Source organism: Oncorhynchus keta, chromosome 10 (genome assembly GCF_023373465.1).
Source record: "Oncorhynchus keta strain PuntledgeMale-10-30-2019 chromosome 10, Oket_V2, whole genome shotgun sequence".
Classification (NCBI taxonomy): Eukaryota; Metazoa; Chordata; class Actinopteri; order Salmoniformes; family Salmonidae; genus Oncorhynchus; species Oncorhynchus keta.
This window is the reverse complement of record NC_068430.1, coordinates 55,958,469-55,982,349: the sequence shown is the minus strand read 5'-3', so window position 1 is coordinate 55,982,349 and position 23,881 is coordinate 55,958,469. Positions and strand designations below refer to the sequence as shown.

The 23,881-nt window shown below is 43.4% G+C and overlaps 1 protein-coding gene across 3 annotated transcripts in view; it reads right to left on the bottom strand.

The window, feature by feature from the left end:
- LOC118389376 (disks large-associated protein 4-like) overlaps positions 1-23,881 on the bottom strand; it is a 226,924-nt gene that overhangs the window by 8,446 nt on the left and 194,597 nt on the right. For all 3 annotated transcript variants that reach the window (XM_052527312.1, XM_052527314.1, XM_052527313.1), the window contains 3 exons: positions 3,875-4,317; positions 2,552-2,646; positions 712-1,226 (listed from right to left, as the gene is read on the bottom strand). In XM_052527312.1, the coding sequence (XP_052383272.1) occupies positions 712-1,226; positions 2,552-2,646; positions 3,875-4,317 (1,053 nt within the window). The remainder of the gene's footprint in view (positions 1-711; positions 1,227-2,551; positions 2,647-3,874; positions 4,318-23,881) is intronic.

The window sequence follows — 23,881 nt, the reverse complement described above, 5'->3', positions numbered from 1 at the left end:
GACTCGATCTTGCCAACAGTGAGAGAAATGCACATGTGAGCACGAATACACTGTGCACGCGCAGATACACACATGTGTGACCTTGGCTGGTTCTTGGTTTGGTTAAGATCTTCTGATATAGCGTGCGTTCTTGACTGAGATGATGTGTCAGGACTGTGCAGTGTGTGTGTGTGTGTCTCATGCCTACTCTCTCGTGTGCTGTGTCAGCCTGATGTTGAGGCGTTAATATTATCTGGGTCTGTAATTCGGTCCAGAGTAGATTAGTGTAATTCTAGTATAACAGGTCTGTCTGTGTGTTAACCCCAGGTATTACCGCCTCATCCACTGCAGTGTGTGTGTGTGTTTGTGTGTGAATCCTGTGGTTGAACCCTACTTCCAAGGCTTTGAACCTTTGGATCGAGTCAGTTCAGGTCTAACCACTATCTAGATCAGTCCATCCGCATGGTATAGATGTTAGTGGGGGCTCTTTCCAAAAGAATAGGCTACATTGTGTCATCTCAGGAAAAACTTTGCGTAGAGTTGAGTTAGGGAGAGGTTTGTCCCGGAGCATAGTCTGTTGTCAGGGTATGACCTACTTTCTGATAGGTTCATGATCATTATGTCTCCACAGGAGCAAACATTTTCAAATGAAAGCGGTCAATGATAGTTGTAACTAGGGTAGGCAATTGTTTGTATATTTTCCTGCAAGAATAGAACGATTAGTTGTCTTACCCTCCTCTGAGAGCTGGTTGTCTTTGGTCTCTTGCTCCATCTGCTGGCACCAGCCCTCCATGCGGCCCGTCTCCGCCTGCAGCAGCTTGAGGAACCAGTGGCCGTCCCGCCGGCAGGCAGGGCCTGGAGGGGGCACCGCGTTAGGGTTCCCGCTACCGCTATTTCCGTTCCCGCTCTCCAGCCAGGGGTCCGGAGGGGGCAGGGATGAGGGGTCCAGGGCCGGGTCCATGCTCTCGGAGAAGGAGTCGGAGGAGTCGGACCGTGTGGTGGAGCGGTTGAGGATCTGCCGAAGCGGAGGTGGCGACGTACTGGTGTCAACGGTGGGATTTGATCCGTTGCCCTTGCTGACCTGGCCGCTGCACGGGGGCGAGGCCATGGATTGGCAGGCACTGTTGACCATGCTCTTCTTCTCGGCGGCGGGCTTGGCGTGGGAGTTGGCGTGCGAGTTGATGGGAAGGTCCTGTGTGTCAGAGTCTGTCTCCTGCTTGGAGGCCATGCTACTGGAGCAACTGTGCCTGAAAAAACCCCACACAAAACAGTGAAAAAATTGAAAGTGGTCAATGTTCCATCAATATCGATGGCAAAACAGACAATGCATCTCTAATAATGTTATTCTGTCAAAACAATGGATAAGTAACACCAACCTGCAATCAAAAGCCAACCAAACCAACCCCAACTGCTTCTGTAACTGAGCCAACTATCCATAACAAAGACTAGAGGACAAAAATACGACATAGCCTTTTCCTGCTGCAAAACAAACCAAGGAATGTTCTCAACGCCAGCCACTACATCCTCTACTGATCAATACAGGTATAAAAACAGAAGACGGATATCGATCACAGTGTAGCGTTGCCTTGTCGACATGATGCGGTGGTGCACTCAGCTCGGAGGCAGTAGACAGGAGACACAGAACATAGCCTAAACCATAGAGATAGATAGAGAGCATACCACACAGTTGACAACGTTAAAATGGTGAAAGCCCTCCATTGCATTGCACATGCCATCGCAGTCTTTTGTGGCAAGTTCGATCTCTATCTATCTCTATGACTCATCACGTGTACGGGTAAAGGGCTTGGCATGTTAGTGCAAACCCTGACCTTTGTCTGGACCTTGGCTACAATGCTACCTTCTGATTGAAGTGATAGAACAGGAAACGCCAAACAGGGGAATGGACGAATCTGTGGAAATATTATGGATGCTTGGCAGTCTGAATATCCATGGTTAAGAATAGGATAATAATAATAGATGGGGAGGGAGGTAAAATACATACTTTAATTGTTGGTATGGGGTGCCAATAAATAGCATTTATGTTTTAATTAGAAATAGGACTAGGAGGTGGTGTTTTGAAAATGAGTATTTTATCGGTGGACATTCCGGTATAGAAGCTCTTTGTTTAGGCTCTGTCTATGATGTCAAATGATAAAGGCCACATTCAGATGTATTCAAATAGTGAGATAATTCTGACAACCAACTGGTATTTGCAAAACAGCATGAAAGCTAGGAGGGAGGTCAAAGAGAGGGAACAAAGGGGAGTGAAGCCGAGTGTGGCATGCAAAGACTTCCTGGCATTCAAAATATCTACGAAACTATGTAAAACTACATGACAAGTACTACGCTACAGAACTACAGAATGACTTTCAAATGTCATTGTAAAATAGCTTATGTAAATATTGTATGCTCTTGGCAACATAGAAGGTGTGTTAAGGTTTTCTCATATTATGTATATTTTCTCAGTGTCTACATTAAAATGGCCCCCCAGAGATTAATATATTTAGGCAACATTTTATTGTGTGGAGAAGAAATGAACGGGAGTCACAAACGGGACAGGAAGTGCCCTTACCAGCCGTCGTCCGCCTGGATTCCGATTGACTGGAATCTGGCCAATGGCGGTGGCGGTGTCTCCTCTCGCTGGACTTCCTCCTGAATGCAGTCAACCTAACAACCGATCAAAAAAACAGTATTCAATACAAAACATTTGTCACCTGGAAAAGGTTGATTCCGGTAGAAAATCTGTAGTGCTCCAGGTCATATTTTTTTGCAGTCGATCTGCGCGCCTCAGAAGATTGCTACTATATATAATGTTTATGTGGTTCCAGAGACAGTAAACACTTCTGCAGGCATTGTGAGATCTGACCATTTGCATCGCGCAAAAAAAGAACCAGCTGCCTCATTCTAGAGACAGTCTGAAAAAAAAAAAAATCAATATTAAATAATGAAGTGAAAGCATTATGTTTTCCCCAGGCAAGGATGGGGAGAACTCATTTTCCAGATGGCACTTTTTCAAAATTCTAATTCAGTATGCCCCATATGAGCTGTAAGCATAAGAAAAATACATGTTTAATTAGCACAGTTCACTGTTTGTTTATTCTTTAAAATGATCAATGGTTAGGTTAAATAGCCTCCAGCAGCCCAATGGTTGCACGCCAGTCCATTGCTGGACCTAAGCCACACTGCCAAACTTGTACCATAGACACACTTACTCTAGCTTTTTACCTCAAACACTAAGAAACATACTGTGATATTACGGAATCTAATGAAACGTTAATGACTCCACTGTAACACCACTGACAATACCGTAACGTCACTTATATTACCGTAACGTCACTTATATTACCGTAACGTCACTTATATTACCGTAACTTATATTACCGTAACTTATATTACCGTAACTTATATTACCGTAACGTCACTTATATTACCGTAACTTATATTACCGTAACGTATATTACCGTAACTTATATTACCGTAACGTCACTTATATTACCGTAACGTCACTTATATTACCGTAACGTCACTTATATTACCGTAACTTATATTACCGTAACGTCACTTATATTACCGTAACTTATATTACCGTAACGTCACTTATATTACCGTAACGTCACTTATATTACCGTAACGTCACTTATATTACCGTAACGTCACTTATATTACCGTAACGTCACTTATATTACCGTAACTTATATTACCGTAACGTCACTTATATTACCGTAACGTCACTTATATTACCGTAACGTCACTTATATTACCGTAACTTATATTACCGTAATGTCACTTATATTACCGTAACGTCACTTATATTACCGTAACGTCACTTATATTACCGTAATGCCACTGACTATACCGTATCGTCATTGACTAAACTGTAACGACGCGCTCCAACCTGTATCCCTATGGAGGAGAGCTTTCTCCGGGGCACGATGTCCGCTCGTGGCTCCTCTGCTGCCAGGCTCCCTCTGCTACCGCCTGTCCTCAGGGGTTCATGCTGGGAGTCATTGGTGTCAGTCCCGGTGGTGGCGTGGTGGACGGTGGTGGCGAGGGGTTCCCGGTGGATGGCGACGGGCATGGGGATAGGCCGAGGGACACCCCGAGCCAGGCTGTTGGCGCGCGTGCTGTCGAGGCTGTCGGAGGAATTGCTGTGTGCCTGGCTAGACTGGCTGGTGATCGTCTCGCTGCGACGGTCGCGCTCAGACTGGTGGTCCAGGTAGGTGTCCTGGGCCGACTCTGTGCTGCTCTGCACCGTCACCGAGATGTAGGGCTTGGAGGTGGTGCGGGGCGGCACGGGCGGGGGCGCCGGCTTCTTACAGGTGGTGATGCATGTGGAGACTGGAGGGAAGGGAGAGAGAGTTGAGTTTTAACAAGTCTTTATTGTTCAACAATGATATACTGTAAAGCTTTGAGGGTTCAGAGAGATCAATTCCTATGAAGTGGCGTCAGCGTGAATTTTGAAGACCGCAGTACTTTGTCTGTTCATTTGCATACCAACAAAACTGATGTCAGGGAAAGTGTCACCACCTTTAATATAAGATAAAGGTATCTCCAAGCAGAAATAAACGAACCAAATGCACGCTAGATTAGCGCGAAGGAGGAACACCCGCACCAACAGGAACATTTTAATTACATTTACTGGCACACGGAACATACAGTACATACCAGGCACATAATGTTCTACAGGTGGTTAGCATGAGTCGCAAACGTCAAAGTCCAAATTCCGATTCTGTCAATCAAATAATGAATGCAATTGCATGTGAACAGGAAGTACAGATCACCACCGGCTGATTGCGGAGTGGAGCCTATGGAGCTTTCACATAGCTCGATGAATAAGACAATTGATTCAAGTAATTCCAGCCCAGAACACCTAGCCCGAAGAACACGATCCCAATCCCACGCTTCAGGTGATGTGACTGACTGAGGACGGATGCATCGAGAGACAGAGAGACAGAGAGAGAGCAATTCCTGGTAATGGAGGACCAGAACCTGAGAAGCAGCTCCAATGGAGTGACTGACCATTCGGGGAAGCAGGTGTGCTGTTGAATAGCGCCGATCCCGTTTTTTTTCAGACAGTCTTTGTTTCTTTGTTTTCTCCTCCTGTCCCATCGATGCCTCCTCCACTGAACCTACAATGCCTTTTCAACTCAAACTGCCTCAACTTCATCCCAAGTCAACTGAGGCTTTCAATCTTCGTCGTTTACATGTTTTGTTTGTTGTTTTACCTTCAATGCGCTTTTGAGATTATCTGAAGTATTTTTGGGGGAAAATTCTTAACTATTATTATATATGTAACTCGAGTATGCCTAGAAGGCTCAGTCTGTTACGTTTGTAATTGTATTTAAGAGGACCTCAATTAAAATGTTTTTTTGTTTGTCATCCTCGATTAATTTAAATGCATTATCCACTTGTCTGGTTGTATTGTGTTTTAAATGATCAAATAAAATATATCTATCCATGGCAGAGAAACCACCCTGCTACACTACAGCCATCAGCCATTGAGGGAGTGATTCCTTTTATATCAATGAAGGCTGCTATACTGCCTGCGTTGCGTTGAGTCCAATGGAATCGTCGAGGTTCAATTCTCGATGGCTGACGCGCGTTCATTCTATCTTGGGAAATAACGAGAAATAAAGTTGATTTTGGTTGGTTTCTGGTGTAGCAGGTAGAGTGTCGAATTGACACGATGCTGATGAAGTGTAAGCGAAGGGCTGTGGGGATGAAGTTGAAAGAGAGAGAGAGAGAGAGACGAGAAGCACTCCCAACTGAATAGAAGGAGGGTGTTGTGTGCAATCTGTTCTGCTACATCAGCATTTAACTGCGAAGGCCAATTCTACTCATTCCCCTCTTTGTCAACAGAATGGTGACATACAGTACAGCAGGTGACATGAGGGACATATTAAGGACGATACTCAGCAATAATAGAATAACTAAAGAAACTCACCACTGTTGGATCACCAAATATATATATATATTTTTAAATGGTTACATGCCATTTAGCAGACACTCTTATCCAAAGCAATTAGGGTAAAGTGCCTTGCTCAAGGGTACATTGATAGATTTTCACCTAGTCAGCTTGGGGATTCAAACCAGTGACTTTTTGGTTACTGACCCAACACTCTTAACCGCTAGGCTACCTGACGGAGTTCCTATTGTGTATTTTTATTATAGGAACTCCATTCCCACCCACGGCTTACCCCACCGCACACTAATGCTTTTCCAACAACATTTAATATGATAACTATGCTCGGTGACCCACAATTGGAGCCATTAGGCTGTGTGTGTCCAAATCGACAAGGATACTGCCTTTGGATTGGGACACAGCCATAGTCTGGTTCAGTACATAAAGCACACATTCATGGCTTGCGAGATGAAAGAAATTCATTATCAGTGAAGTGCTTTCAGTCATCACTGTAGCCCACGTGTTGGAGTATAAGTAGGCTACATTAAACCACTTACTGTTGCAGACTAGTTCACATTATCACAGCTTATTGTGAAATCGACAAAAATGACTTATCTGAAATTTGTGACAGGCACACGATAAAGTCCACTTTTCCATGTGCATTAAACGATTTATCACAACGCATTTTGCGTGTATTATACAATTTTCTTTCTTCATAACGCATTCGTGTACAATTCCAATTTGATGTGGCTAACATTAGCTAGGTTGCTACAGTTAGCTAGGCTAGGGGTTAGTCAACATGCTAGCTAAGTAGTTAAAGGGTTAGGTTTAGAAGTTAGGTTAAAGGGTTAAGGTTAAGGGAAAAGTTAGCTAACATGCTAAGTAGTTGTACTGCACATGAAAACATTTCCAATAAGCAATAAGTGTCTATTTCACATGTCACATTTCACAATGGACTAGCTACATATTATTGACCAAATACTTATTTTCCACCATAATTTGCAAATAAATTCATTAAAAATCCTACAATATACTTTTTTGCCCTACAGTATGACCCTATACCCGGCATGTAAGTTTCTCACTTATGGGTGGCACAAATTGGGATTGGGGGAGGGGGATGGGAAGGGTATATGCAAACTAAATTCTGTAGTATTACTATAGTTAAACAACTGTAGTGAAACTTTATTTGACACCATTTATAGACTTACAAATTATCTTATTTTGAGCCAGTATGCTACAACAGGAAAATAATTATGCAGCAAGAGCAAATGTGAATTATAATATATGGACATTTTTGTAGGGGTTATTACATTTTTCGTAAAATAAAATCCACTTCAGAAGCCTTTTTTTTTAGAAACGTTTTTAAACCTTGAATACACTACAAGTTTTCCTGCAACAATGTGATCAAATTAAGATCCTACATTTGTAATAAAAGGGGCAAGCAGGATCCTGTTCAATAGAATGCTAATTTCAGGCTAGCATCATGCTACAGATGACTCTGTGGTGGGTCCATTTTGAGTGTTTGAAAATTAGCGTAGCTGCCTTTGATAGAGGACATTTCTTTCACAAAAATGCCAATGTTTACTGTAGCCCAAAAAATGGCTTTCACACAACTTTGCTTCCTTGTTTTCCACTCCTTATGGAGCTTAAGGCAGGGTGGGAGGGGATATGCAGCAGGTCTATGTAGTAGAATTAGTAGGGACATTGGCTTAGTAATAGCCAGGGGGAGCTAGATAGCATTTTTGGGGCTTGGGGTGGGCAAAGGTCCAAGTGTAACAGAAAAAAATCCACAGGAATTTAACTCTGCGTGTGCTTACGTCACCACCCCACAAGACTGTGGATTTTGTGTGACGACACTTCTTTCCAATAAGAATTCCTTAAGTGTGTCCTAAGATGGATATGGTCATGTGTCCTTTTTATATGACTTGTGGAGACTCGAATGATCATATTTGAATAATATTTGAAAGTGGAGATGAATTTAGCCTGGTATAATTCTGGATATATACATACAGTGGGGAGAACAAGTATTAGATACACTGCCGATTTTTCCCACTTACAAAGCATGAAGAGGTCTGTAATTTTTTATCATAGGTACACTTCAACTGTGAGAGATGGAATCTAAAAAAACAATCCAGAAAAATCACATTGTATGACATAAGTATTTGATGCATCAGAAAAGCAGAACTTAATATTTGGTACAGAAACCTTTGTTTGCAATTACAGAGAGCATACGTTTCCTGTAGTTCTTGACCAGGTTTGCACACACTGCGGCAGGGATTTTGGCCCACTCCTCCATACAGACCTTCTCCAGATCCTTCAGGTTTCGGGGCTGTCGCTGGGCAATACTGACTTTCAGCTCCCTCCAAAGATTTTATATTGGCTAGGCCACTCCAGGACCTTGCTATGCTTCTTACAGAGCCACTCCTTAGTTGTCCTGGCTGTGTGATTCGGGTCATTGTCATGCTGGAAGACCCAGCCACGACCCATCTTCAATGCTCTTACTGAGGGAAGGAGATTGTTGGCCAAGATCTCGCGATACATGGCCCCATCCATCCTCCCCTCAATACGGTGCAGTCAACCTGTCCCATTTGCAGAAAAGCATCCCCAAAGAATGATGTTTCCACCTCCACGCTTCACGGTTGGGATGGTGTTCTTAGGGTTGTACTCATCCTTCTTCTTCCTCCAAACACGGCGAGTGGAGTTTAGGCTAAAAAGCTCTATTTGTCTCATCCGACCACACAACCTTCTCCCATTCCTCCTCTGAATCATCCAGATGGTCATTGGCAAACTTCAGATGGGCCTGGACATGCGCTGGCTTGAGCAGGGGGACCTTGCGTGCCCTGCTGGATTTTAATCCATGACGGCGTATTGTATTACTAATGGTTTTCTTTGAGACTGTGGTCCCAGCTCTCTTCAGGTCATTGACCAGGTCCTGCCGTGTAGTTCTGGGCTGATCCCTCACCTTCCTCATGATCATTGATGCCTCACGAGGTGAGATCTTGCATGGAGCCCCAGACCGAGGGTGATTGATCGTTATCGTGAACTTCTTCCATTTTCTAATAATTGCGCCAACAGTTGTTGCCTTCTCACCAAGCTGCTTGCCTATTGTCCTGTAGCCCATCCCAGCCTTGTGCAGGTCTACAATTTTATCCTTGATGTCCTTACACAGCTCCCAGGTCTTTGCCATTGTGGAGAGGTTGGAGTCTGTTTGATTGAGTGTGTGGACAGGTGTCTTTTATACAGGTAACGAGTTCAAACAGGTGCAGTTAATACAGGTAATGAGTGGAGAACAGGAGGGCTTCTTAAAGAAAAACAGGTCTGTGAGAGCCAGAATTCTAACTGGTTGGTAGGTGATCAAATACTTATGTCATGCAATAAAATGCAAATTAATTACTTAAAAATCATACAATGTGATTTTCTGGATTTTTGTTTTAGATCCAGTCTCTCACATTTGAAGTGTACCTATGATAAAAATTACAGACCTCTACATGCTTTGTAAGTAGGAAAACCTGCAAAATCGGCATTGTATCAAATACTTGTTCTCCCCACTGTAAATATATATATATATATACACACACATACATAGCTCACTTAACCCGGAAGTCAGCTGCACCAATGTGTCAGAAGAAACACCGTCCAACTGGTGACAGTGTCAGCGTGCATGTGCCCGGCCAGCCACAGGAGTCGCTAGACCGCAATGGGACAAGGACATCCTGGCCGGCCAAACCCTTCCCTATCCCAGAAAACGCTGGGCCAATTGTGCGTCGCCTCATGGGTCTATCGGTCGCTGCCGCCTGCGACACAGCCCGGGCTCGAACCCGGATTTGTAGTGACGCCACTCGGGAGGCCCTAGCCTGGTGTAATTCTAACTACCCAGATGTGTTTCTTATTTCCTATTTCCTAAATGACAAGCAGTTATAGTTAAAGGCTAACAACAAGCACTAAGAATGACACATACAATATAGGCCAATGCCATGGCACATCACATTTTGGACATCTAGGCAAAACTGGAGCCGTCCTAAATCAAAAATGCCATGACCTTTTTCTAGCACATTTCCTGAGGCAATCCCCCAAAATGTTTTACCCTTGGCCTAAAGGAAATGTGTACGACTATGACAGCTCTTTCAAAACAGCTCAAACTTGGTACGAGGCGTGGTGTGAACATAAAACATACAGGAACTCAAGCCCTTTTGTTCACCTGACTTAGAATTCCTCACAATCAAATGCCGACCGCATTATCTACCAAGAGGATTCTCTTCGATCATAATCACAGACACATCAACGGCCCTGAAAGAACTTAATTCAAATCTATGTAAACTGGAAACCACATATCCTGAGGCTGCATTTATTGTAGCTGGGGATTTTAACAAGGCTAATCTAAAAACAAGGCTTCCTAAATTCTATCAGCACATCGATTGCGCAACCCGAGCTAGCAAAACCCTAGATCATTGTTATTTCAACTTCCGCGACGCATATAAGGCCCTCCCCCGCCCTCCTTTCAGAAAAGCTGACCACGACTCCATTTTGTTGCTACCAGCCTATAGACATAAACTAAAACAGGAAGCACCCGCACTCAGGTCTGTTCAACGCTGGTCCGACCAATCGGACTCAATCCAAACTCGTTATTAAGCTCGAGACCCTGGGTCTCGACCCTGCCTTGTGCAACTGGGTCCTGGACTTCCTGATGGACCGCCGCCAAGGGTGAGTGTAGGTAACAACATCTCCAACCCGCTGACCCTCAACACTGGGGCCCCAAAAGGGTGTGTTCTCAGCCCTCTCCTGTACTCCCTGTTCACCCACGACTGCGTGGCCATGCACACCTCCAACTCAATCAAGTTTGCAGACGACACTACAGTGTTAGGCTTGATTACCAACAACGACGAGACGGCCTACAGGGAGGAGGTGAGGGCCCTCGGAGTGTGGTGTCAGGAAAATAACCTCTCACTCAATGTCAACCAAAACAAAGGAGATGATCATGGACTTCAGGAAACAGCAGAGGGAGCAGCCCCCTATTCACATTGAAGGGATAGTAGTGGTGAGGGTGGAAAGTTTTAAGTTCCTCGGCGTACACAAACTGAAATGGTCCACCCACACAGACAGTGTGTTGAAGAAGGTGCAGCCTCAGGAGGCTGAAGAAATTTGGCTTGTCACAAAAAACAACAAACTTTTACAGATGCACAATCGAGAGCATCCTGTATGGCTGTATCACCGCCTGGTACGGCAACTGCTCCGCACACAACCATAAGGCTCTCCAGAGGGTAGTGAGGTCTGCACAACGCATCACCGGGGGCAAACTACCTGCCCTCCAGGACACCTACACCACCCAATGTCACAGGAAGGCCAAACATATCATCAAGGACAACAACCACCCGAGCCACTGCCTGTTCACCCCGCTATCATCCAGAAGGTGAGGACGGTACAGGTGCATCAAAGCTGGAACCGAGAGACTGAAAAACAGCTTCTATCACAAGGCCATCAGACTGTTAAACAGCCACCACTAACATTGAGTGGCTACTGACTCAACTCAACTTTAATAATGGAAAAATGTATCACTAGCCACTTTAAACTATGCCACTAATGTTTACATACCCTACATTACACATCTCATATGTATATACTGTACTGTATACCATCTACTGCATCTTGCCTATGCCGTTCGGCCATCACTCATTCATATATTTTTATGTACATATTCTGATTCATTCCTTTACACTTGTGTGTATAAGGTAGTTGTGAAATTGTTAAGTTAGATTACTTGTTAGATATTCCTGCATGGTCAGAACTAGAAGCACAAGCATTTCGCTACACTCACATTAACATCTGCTAACCATGTGTATGTGACAAATAACATTTGATTTGAGGCTGGTCCTTCCATCGAGATGTACAGTATCTCAAACCCTAATATTGTTATGTTAGTAAGTTCTCCCTATGACTGTCCATCTCAGCTACTCTATGGGCACCAGCTTTTTAAAAACCCTCACAGCAGCTTTTTAAAAACCCTCACAGCAGCTTTTAAAAACCCTCACAGCAGCTTTTAAAAACCCTCACAGCAGCTTTTAAAAACCCTCACAGCAGCTTTTAAAAACCCTAGCAGCAACATAAACATGCGTTGGAACTCGGAAACAAACACTCCAAACAAAAGATCTGTTGTGTGGCTTGATCCACAGACAGCCTTAGCCTCAATATGTGTCGCGACCTCACCTAATTCGTGTTGCACGGTATACCAAAGCTTTTTCGATACTAGTACATGAAAAAGGGTTTGGGACTTGATTTACATTTTTTTTTTAAACTTTCAGTACTTCTGTCAAATGTGTCTCACATCGTCTACTGAGGATCGAGTCTCTCTATCAGCACAGCTGATGTCCCCTTATTACGCGTGAGCACCGTGCCTGCTCCACTTTTAGCCTGCACTGGGAGTCTGGGCTGCATCATGTTAGCTCCCCTCCACAGGAGGTTTGTCACGCCTTGGTCATTGTATTTTGTGTTTTCGTTATATGTTTGGTCAGGCCAGGGTGTGACATGGGTTTATGTTATTGTATTTTCGTATTGGGGTTTGTAGTATTTGGGATCGCGGCTGATTAGGGGTGTTGTATAGGCTTGGCTCCATTCGCCCCGTTCCAGCCATTGTTATGAGCCGTCCTCCCCTCAGCAGCCTCCACTGCAGTCCCCACTCTTGCTGCAAAGAAGTTAACAAACTTGAATAATGCAACATGGCACGCAGAAAAGCTAAAACTGTTAATTACTGTTCGCAAAACAAAATGTCCATTACAGGCTAGAAGAATTTACAATACTAGAAGATGCATGTAGCTTCCATCTTAGTAGGCTAACTTTCCTTGTTAGCTTACTGCTAAAGCTAACATCAATTCACTACCCTAGTAACTTGTTTGTGATAATATGCAAACCACAACGTAAAATATTGCTGATTTGAAAGCTGACCGTCACAAAAAAACGTTATTAATTCACTTTGTGTCCTCTGTCTCATCCAATCAAGATCATGTTCACTAGATCCTTGAACTGATTGTGTGTAAATGATGTCATGGGCCTTAAAGAAACAGCACACACTTTTAAAAAAGAAGAGATTGCTTCGTCGATGCAAATGTTGTTGATCAGTATAATAAAATAAGTCCCAAATGCATGCACACTCCTATTGAATATGCATTCACCTGTATTGTGTGATTACGCCTAGGCTACATCTTGATTTACCCTGTTTAATCGATAGACTAGAGATTTACCATTCAAATAAATAATTACAATTATGTGGTTATGTAGTTAAAATATATATATATATTTTTTTTCTTTACAAATGTATTATTTGATTGTATAATTGATTCATTAAAGCATACATTCAAAAATCAAACATGCCAAATGTAATGATATTGAACTCAAAAGATCTATATGGATGCAATTCTGGACCTGGGCTAATACGCCTTTGTTGTTGTTGCCATTGTCTCGTTGTGGTATCAAGTACCGCGATGGTAACGAGTATCTTGATAGTAAACCTGGTATCAAAGTCCAAATTCGGGTATCGTGACACTACACCTAATGATACGCACAGATGAACTCACTCGCGTCTTGCTGTAAACCGCCAGGCTAGTTTTTGCGCTGCCTCGTTGCTGCGTCAAAGAACAGGCTAGCTCTCGGATTACCGTAGAATGGCTGAGCTGGAACTACTAAGGCTTGTCTCTAGGTGAAACGACAGGCTGCACCACTGAGAAACTGTACGCCCTTGTGTCACTCCAAAACCACAGACAACTCATGAATAGTCTCAGTGTAAAAGAACTGCAAACGTTCTGTCTTCTCACTGTAAATGTAAGGAACGTCGCTAAGAGTATCCAGAGCAAAATCTTTTTTGTCTTGTACAAAATGGTACATAAATCCCTACAGCAAGGTCAAGAGCAAGAGGGGGGCCTTCACTTGGAATGCAACAACAATACACAGAATGTTTAAAATACATAGGTTTCACATTGACAAAGAACATACCAGCAAGACGAGTTGAGCCCTGAATAATGGATGCTCTTCGGAATGCTCTGGCTTTCACCATTCCGTCACTACTGGTCCTTCTGTGGCTCAGTTGGTAGAGCATGGCGCTTGTAACGCCAGGGTAGTGGGTTCGATTCCCGGGACCACCCATACGTAGAATGTATGCACACATGACTGTAAGTCGCTTTGGATAAAAGCGTCAGCTAAATGGCATATATTATTATTATTATTATTATATTACTACTAGCAACAATAACACTGTACCCAGTTGCTTCTCTCTCTCCACATACACTAGAGCAGGGGTGTCAAAGTCAAATGGACGGAGGGCCAAATAAAAAATTTGCTACAAGCCGAGGGCCGGACTGTTCGAATGTTCATTGAAAAATTTTTAAATGACGCATATAGTCTAGTGAACCTAATTGAACCTACTGAAAACCTAACAAATATATTCCAATATGATCAGATAAATAAAGCAATATTTTCTTATGGCTCTGTCAGTAATCTTTAATTTTCAACAGACACAAAGACAAATTTCCTTTATATAAAAATCCCCATAACATGAACATTAAATGAAAGAAACCGGTATTCAAGGCACCATCAGTAGCCTATATTTTCTATTTTAGCAAAAGTGGGCTAAATTTACTTCAAAGAAAAAAACAATAATAGCAATTTTCTATCATCCACTCAACTGAAATATTTTTAAAATATAATTGGATTGAAATACAATAAAATAAAGTGCAAAAATCTATTAATCAAAAACAACACTTTGTTTAAGGAGAAGTAACATGCAGTGAAAACAAATATTAAACTTTAACTTTTAAACTTGAACTGAGTAAAAACTCTAAATATGTGATTGCACAGTAATGTTCACTTGTTTGAGGTTGAGGGTGATACTTGGTGGTGTCCCATCTTTTCCACAAGTTCATCAATGTTCGGGGTAAGGCTCTGAGCTGAGGAAATCCTCAGAATTGAGTGGAGGTGTTCAGCAGTAAGTCGACTTCTGTGTGATGTTTTGTTCAAGTTCATCAAAGAAAACAGTTGTTCACACAGGTATGTGCTGCCAAACATAGACAACGTTTGAGCAGCCTGGATGCGCAGCTGGGGCATTGTGTCGGGAGGAACGGGCGAACTCCGTAGCACCCACTGCCGCATATTTTGCCCTCAGTGCATCATTGCATTGGAGGTCAATCAACTCCATTTGGAGGTTTGGTGGTGAGCTTTCCACGTCAACAGCAAATGGGTTACCGAGCAGTTCCAACCTGCTTTTTGTGCTTCAAAGTCAGCAAATCGGCGTCAAAGTCAGCGGCAAGCATACCTATTTTATCAGCCAACTGTGCGCTCGGGAACGCACTGGTAGAGAGCTTCTCTTTCATGGTCTGGCAGCTGGGAAAGTGGCTCAAATTTTCTTTCCGCATCTGCGTCTCCCACAGAGTCAGTTTGGTTTTAAATGCCTTCACTGTACTGTACATATCAGAGATGACACGATCCCGACCCTGCAGCTGCAAGTTCATTGCATTCAGATGACTCGTAATGTCACACAGAAAAGCCATTTCACACAGAAACATTTTGTCTCGGAGTTGTGTTGTGTCTTTCCCTTTGCTGTCCAAGAACAGACACATCTCCTCACGAAGCTCGAAACATCTTTGAAGCACCTTTCCCTGGCTTAGCCATCGCACCTCTGTGTGATAAGGCAAATCACCATGCTCCGTTTCTAACTCCGTCAGAAATGCCTTGAACTGGCGGTGATTCAAACCTTTGGCTCTGATAAAGTTAACTGTGCACGTGATGATGCTCATTACATGCTCCATTTTCAAGGCTTTACCGCACAACGCTTCCTGGTGTATGATACAATGATAAGCTGTCAGCTCACCTGTCGCGTTTTCCTCTTGCATCTTTTCCCGTATCTTCGCCACCAGTCCGCTCCTGTGTCCACACATCGCAGGTGCTCCTTCGGTTGTCAAACCCACGAGTTTTTCCCAAGGCAGCTCCATCTCATTTACACATCTTGACACCTCTTCATACAAATCATGCCCCGTAGTTGTGCCATGCATAGGACGTAAAGCCAAAAACTCCTCTGTCACGCTTAGGCTGGAGTCCACTCCGCGGATGAAAATTGACAACTGGGCAATGTCAGAAATGTCGGTGCTCTCATCCACAGCCAAGGAATATGCAATGAAATCTTTTCCCTTTTTCACAAGCTGCTCTTTTAGATTGATGGACAACTGGTCTACTCTCTCGGCAATGGTGTTTCTGCTCAGACTCACATTTAAAAAGAGTTGCCTTTTTCTGGGCAAACTTCGTCACAAACTTTAATCATGCAGTTTTGATGAAATCCCCCTCCGTAAATGGCCGGGCATTTAGCGATCTCTTCTGCCAAAATAAAACTGGCCTTGACAGCAGCCTGGCCTTGTGATTTGGCTTTTTTGAACAGAGCCTGTCGAGATTTGAGGCCTCGTTTTAATTCCTCTGCCTTTTGTAGCCTTTGTTCCATGTCCATATTCTTGTTTTTGTCCGCGTGTTTCGTTTCATAATGTCGTCTCAGATTATACTCTTTCAGTACCGCCACACTTTCTCCACACAGAAGACACACAGGTTTTCCAGCTACCTCCGTGAACAAATACTCCGACTCCCACCTTGTTTGAAACCCCGGTTCTCAGTGTCCACCTTCCGTTTTGCCATTTTTGATGGGTATCTGAAAGTTAATTTTACTGTGATGCTGACAACTGCTGTGCCAATAAATATTGAAATGAAGCAGCCTACTGCTCGGTGCGTCACCGTTGCATTGTGGGAAATGTAGTATTGGTGCGTGTAAAAGATCTGCGGGCTGCCGGCTTGCTGCGGTCTGCGGGCCGGTTCTAATAATAAATCAAGATCATCCCAGGGGCCGTAAAACCTTCTCGCGGGCCGGATGTGGCCCGCGGGCCTTGACTCTGACATATGTGCACTAGAGGTTGCCTCACCTCGCATATCTAGTTCAAATGGTGCCGTCACATTCTTTCCCACAACAGTAGGGCTTTTAGAACTGTACAACAATGGCAAATAGCTTGTGTAAGGACGAGTATAAGTACACATTTCCAATGTTGTCATCCATCTCTTCATTGACATACCACCGATAACATAATCAGTAACTACCGTGGCCGGGCCCCAGGGAAAGAGTTTTCTAAAGAGAGACAGGAAAGCAAAACATGCTGTCAAAGATGTACTGCCATGTCGACCGTTGTGAGTCGTTGACTCCTGTGTTATGTATGGACCTGCGGGTCACACTTAATATTGCAAAAACCCTATACCAGAGTAAATATCTGGGTAATACATTATAATATATGTAATTACCCTGTAATAGGATAGAAGTAAACGCTCGTATGGCTTGCTTACCATCTTTTGCAGACGTTTTAGAAAACGTATTATAAAACAGGTTAGCACTGTGTACAGTAACTGCTTGTAAGTAAGATTATATGACATAAATTATCTAAGACTAGGCCTATATGAGAACATATTCCCTCATAGCTACCCAGGAATAAGACTTTTGTGAATTAGTCAATGTGTGTTCCCTGCTGTTTAATGCTATACCTGTATACCCGAGCTTTTGACAGACATCCATGCCAGGGGAAGATAGTGCTGAAGGGGGGACTAGTGACCACTGCCTGTCTGCCAACTCTAATAACAGAGACGTCGACAGGGCTGAAGGGGCTTGTCGTCGCAATGGCAGCTATGTGACATGCTGGCTCCACTCCAGATTCCAGTCTGTATGTTTGTGTGCATGTTCGAGACGCATTTTTTGGATACTTGCCCTGCTCTATGGGGCACCAACTGGCATATTATTATTGCATAATTACAAACAATCTGCCCAGAATTTATCCTTGTGTGAAACCCAGCCCCCCCCAAAAAAAAAAAATCTGATTCTCTTACAAAAAACCCTAACAGATGGAAAATCATAAATGACCTCTTTTCAAATCACACAGAGATTATTCATGCTGGTTTACATGGTTATTGAGGCTGTGGGTTTTGGGTTTGCCTATAACCTACATCAGGCTAGCTCTGTGACAAAGAGATGGATACAGAAGAGAGGACACATCTCGAGAAGGGGGAAAAAAAGGGTGCATCTCAATAGTTTAAAGTAGCTTCCTTTAGTTGTCTTCTTTAGGTCATTTGCACGGGACATTAAAGAAAATGACAGGCGAGAGGAAGCCACTTGAGACTTTTTAGATGCACCCAATTAAATGTGAAATGTGTGATCTCCTACCAAGACGGGAAGAGAGTGCAGCTGTCTCCAGAGTACATTTCCCTCCCAATTTCTGGCTATTATGCATAAGTCACTCACACAGACAACATAAGACAGCCCCAATGTGCGATGACGCAACTAAACTTTCCGCCAGTTACGTACATAATGTTGATGCTGACAAAGCTTGCTTTCAGAAGCCATCTGCAAAGCAGTTTAAAGCTTTGCAAACAGTCCAGCTAAATACTGTTCCTGCTTAATGGCACTAATTGAATACAGCTCAGGCGGTACGGGTTGTTGGCTGCCACCACCACCAAACTGAAATCCTATTAAATAGGAGTAGCTGTTCTGACTTAAACAGAAGGAATAAAACAAAAACAACACTGGAAACCCAGAGATTTGTTCAAAATGTTTACTCTGACTGGAAGGCGTGTGGACAACGGTCCGGTCTTCTGCCATCTGTATTAACGGTCAAGCTATCAACTGGCGGGACTCTAGTTCACCATGGGTTATTGGAAGGGTAAAAAAGAATATATCATGGACAGATGCAAACCAAGCAGGATAGTTGTCATGACAAGTCATTCCATCCCACTGGGCACATACTGGTTGAATCAACCCGGTTTCAACTCCCGAGTGGCCCAGCGGTCTAAGGCACTGTATCTCAGTGCTTGTTGTGTCACTACAGACACCCTGGTTCGAATCCAGGCTGTATCACAAACAGCTGTGATTGCGAGTCCCATAGCATACCACCCTGCATACCATTGCTGGCTTGCTTCTGAAGCTAAGCAGGGTTGGTCCTGGTGGAAGGACCTGCTGGAAGTGCTGGAAGTGGTGTTGGAGGGCCAGTAGGAGGCACTCTTTTCTCTGGTCTAAAGAAAATATCCCACTGCCCTGTGTAGGGTGCCGTCTTTCGGATGGGATATTAAACAGGTGTCCTGACTCTCTGAGATCATTAAAGAACCCATGGCACTGGTCCTTCTGTAGCTCAGTTGGTAGAGCATGGCGCTTTTAACGCCAGGGTAGTGGGTTCGATTCCCGGGACCACCCATACGTAGAATGTATGCACACATGACTGTAAGTCGCTTTGGATAAAAGCGTCTGCTAAATGGCATATATTATTATTATTATTATTAACCCTGGTGTCCAGGCTAAATTCCCAATCTGGCCCTAAAACCCATCACGGTCACTTAATAACCCCCAGTTTCCAATTGGCTCATTAATCCCCCTCCTCTCCCCTGTAACTATTCCCCAGGTTGTTGCTGCAAATGAGAATGTGTTTTCAGTCAACTTACCTGGTAAAATAACTAATAAAAAAAATATGACAGTGCACAATTGACCCAGCTTCATTCGGGTTTGGCCGGTGTAGGCCGTCATTGTAAATAAGAATTTGTGCTTAACTGACTTGCTTAGCTCAATAAAATAAAAATGTAATTATAAAAACGTCTATGTAAATTGTCAGTGTATTGTGATGGGGAAAATATGACTTAACCTGACTAACAGGTTGTAACATCAATATAATTTCAACATAATCATTAGAACTGTTTATACGTTGAACTTTTGTTGAAAAGTCCACATAGAATTTTTTTTTATACGATAATCAATACACTGTATCTAAGCCCATTCGATCTGTCCCACGAGGTGGTTTGAGTAAAATTATTATTATTTGATTTTTTTCAGGAGAGTTGACATTGAAATTACTCAAACTAAATCCTAACGATAATGATAATAGACTTAAATGTATAGTCTCTTTACTCTGTCCAGCTTGCTAACAGTCATCGAAATGAAAGCTAGAAAGTCGGGGAAAAGGAAATATGACGGCAAGGAAATAGAACCAATTTTAAAAGCGCGGCCATCCGGACCTTTGTCAATTTGGTCATATGTGCAGTTTAATTCTTAAAACCTGTTTGGGATAGGGGCAATATTTTCACGTCCGGATGAAAAGCGTGCCCAAAGTAAACTGCCTGCTACTCAGGCCAAGAAGCTAGGATGTGCACATATAATTGGTAAATTTGGACAGGAAACACTAACGTTTCCAAAACTGTTAAAATTATGTCTGGGAGTATAACAAAACTTATTTGGCAGGTGAAACCGAGGACAAACCACACAGGAAATGTTATTTTTGAGGTGACTGTTTTCAATTGGTTTTCTACGGGAATCTAGATTTCTGAGGCATCTGGTTGCAGTTCCTAGGGCTTCCACTAGATGTCAACAGTCGTTATAAATTGGTTGATGTTTATCTTTTGAGTAATGAAGAAGTACGGCTGTTCAGACTGAGTGTCGAAGTCTAGTGTACTGTTGTGTTTGGGGCACGTGACCTGGCGCTCCCTCCACTTTAATTGTTCTGAATCAAACGCGCCAAATAAATTGACATTTTGGGGATATAACGACGGAATTAATCAAACAAAAGGACCATTTGTGATGTTTATGGGACATATTGGAGTGCCAACAGAAAAAGATCTTCAAAGGTAAGGCATGAATTATATCATTATTTCTGAGTTTTGTGTCGCGCCTGGCAGGTTGAAATATGATTGTCATGAGTTTGTTTGATGGGGTGCTGTCCTCAGATAATAGCATGGTTTGCTTTCGCAGTAAAGCCTTTTTGAAATCGGATACGGTGGCTGGATTAACAAGAAGTTAAGCTTTATTTTTGTGTATTACAATTGTATGAAAGTTAAATATTTCTAATTTCCTTTGAAATTAACATTGGAGTGATAAATGAGCAGATGATGTGCAAGTAGAGATACTGGTGTGCAAAAGAGGAGAAAAGTAAATTAAATAAAAACAATTATGGGGATGAGGTAGGAAGATTGGGTGGGCTATTTACAGATGGACTATGCACAGCTGCAGTGATCGGTTAGCAGCTCAGATAGCAGATGTTTAAAGTTGGTGAGGGAGATAAAAGTCTCTAACTTCAGAGATTTTTGCAATTTGTTCCAGTCGCAGGCAGCAGAGAACTGGAAGGAAAGGCGGCCAAATTAGGTGTTGGCTTTTGGGATGATCAGTGAGATATACCTGCTGGAACGTGTGCTACGGATGGGTGTTGTTATCGTGACCAGTGAACTGAGATAAGGCAGAGCTTTACCTAGCATAGGAGCCAGTGGGTCTGACGACGAATATGTAGAGAGGGCCAGCCGACTAGAGCATACAAGTCGCAGTGGTTGGTGGTATAAGGTGATTTGGTAACAAAACAGATGGCACTGTGATAGACTGCATCCAGTTTGCTGAGTAAAGTTTTGGAAGCTATTTTGTAGATGACATCACCGAAGTCGAGGATCGGTAGGATTGTCAGTTTTACTAGGGTAAGGTTGGCGGCGTGAGTTTAGGAGGCTTCGTTGCAAAATAGAAAGCCAACTCTAGATTTGATTTTGGATTGGAGATGGTTGATATGAGTCTGGAAGGAGAGTTTACAGTCTAGCCAGACACCTAAGTATTTATAGTTGTCCACATATTCTAGGATGGAACCGTCCAGGGTGGTGATGCTAGTCGGGCAGGTGCGGGCAGCGAACGGTTGAAAAGCATGCATTTGGTTTTACTAGCGTTTAAGAGCAGTTGGAGGCCACGGAAGGAGTGTTGTATGGCATTGAAGCTCGTTTGGAGGTTAGTTAGCGCAGTGTCCAAGGAAGGGCCAGAAGTATACAGAATGGTGTCGTCTGCGTAGAGGTGGATCAGGGAATTGCCCGCAGCAAGAGCGACATCATTGATATATAAAGAGAAAAGAGTCGGCCTGAGAGTTGAACCCTGTGGTACCCCCATAGAGACTGCCAGAGGTCCGGACAACATGCCCTCCGATTTGACACACTGAACTCTGTCTGCAAAGTAGTTGGTGAAGCAGGTGAGGCAGTCATTAGAAAAACCAAGGCTATTGAGTCTGCCCATAAGAATACGGTGATTGACAGAGTCGAAAGCCTTGGCCAGGTCGGTGAAGATGGCTGCACAGTACTGTCTTTTATCGATGGCGGTTATGATATTGTTTAGTACCTTGAGCATGGCTGAGGTGCACCCGTGACCGGCCCAGAAGCCGGATTGCACATCGGAGAAGGTACGGTGGAATTCGAAATGGTCAGTGATCTGTTTATTAACTTGGCTTTCGAAGACTTTAGATAGTAGGATATACTTGGTGGTGTGGGGGTCCTTAATAATTGATCAAGTGGTGGGTGGGTCCATGAAATAAGCCCATAGTGTCCCACTGTTCCGGAGGGAGACCCACACAAGCCCAGAAGCAATAAAAGCAATTGGGGGGGGGGGGCAGTCGATATGGCCCTCAGGCATCAGATCTGTAACTAAGGATGGATGGAGGGAGAACAGTATTGTTGGGTGGAGAAGCTGCCTCAACGTGTGAAAGAAAGTGAGTTGTAAAACGCTTTAGGTGGTTTATTGCTTTTGTGCTGATAGTCCTTTATGGCGTCAACGATACTAAACAAAACAAAAATGTCTTATTACACACAATTCCCACTGTCAATTTAATGCATTCTGGCTTAACTCCTACAGTACCACGTGACACCGGTACATTTTTGACTTATTTTGTTTGTACCATTGGACTTGCCTATTTATTCTGCATCCACTGATATCAACCATTGGTCTGTGTGATTAACAGGGGCTGAGCTAGAGCGATGTATGTGAGACAAGGGCAGATCCCGAAGAGGTCTGGGGGTGATTCTTCTCACAAAAAAAACGTCTATAAAGTTCAAATGGGTTTCACAAAAAAACTATTATGACCCATCTATGAAAAGCTGAGACTCTCACGAACACTTATATTTAATGTATTGCTCTATGGTGCTCACAAGCCACTCAAGAGTAGTTAGGAGGTAAGGAGTAGCTTCAGTCTATAGCTAGAGGAATCCTGATATCTCCAGGAGTGATAAGTAAAATTTGTGTCTTTATCGGTTGTCTAGTACTGTCTTTTTGCTAGCTAGGGCCATTTACTTTAAGTGCTCCCTGTTTTCCCAGTAGCCTACTTGGTGTGTGAACTTGCCGACTGCTAATAACTTGCAGATGATTGCTGATACATCAGCCAGGATCAAGGGGCAGGGCAATTTGTGACATGCTTGGTAATCAGTGGCTGTATTGGAGGGGGAGTTGTTTCTCCTCTCCTAAGCTATCAGCAAATAGTACGGGGGGTGGTGGGTGCTCTTCACCTCTGCTATGCAATTAGCAATTAGTGTTAGTACTTCAGTCTCCACTGGTTTCTTAGCGGTGGTCTCGTCGGCAAAACTATCATCACCGAAAACAAAAACGGTTCTGTCGAGTTGTTCAAGGAAGTAAAGAAGGTGCCACTCTCACTTGAGTATCTTACCTAGTTATTTTCAGATGATCTCATTTAGCTCTTTTGTAGCTTTGGCAACTTTCTATACCTCACACTTTCGAAATCACCTCCAACTCACAAGACAGGCAATTTGCGTGACCTCATCTTTACTAGAGGCTGTTTTCCTACTAATCTCACTGCAAACCCCATCCAGGTCTCTGATCACTACTTTGTTGACCTTTTCTGTCTCCCTTTCCTCCAGCCCCTACCCAGATGGTCATGATCTGTCAATCTTTCTCTCGCTCTCTCCTCTTCTATCCTATCATCACTCCCTTCTGCTAAATCCTTCTCCCTCCTGCCTCTTCGACCCTACTTTCCTCCCTTTCCGCATCCTATGACTCTCACATTCCCCTTTCCTGCTGGTCGGCTCATCCATCCCCTCTTGCTCTGTGGCTGCGTGACTTATTACGAGCTTACAAGGCTGTGGGCAGCTGAGCAAAAATGGAGAACTAAACTTCTGGAGGACCTATCATACTTTACTCTCTCCATCTTCTCTTCCCCT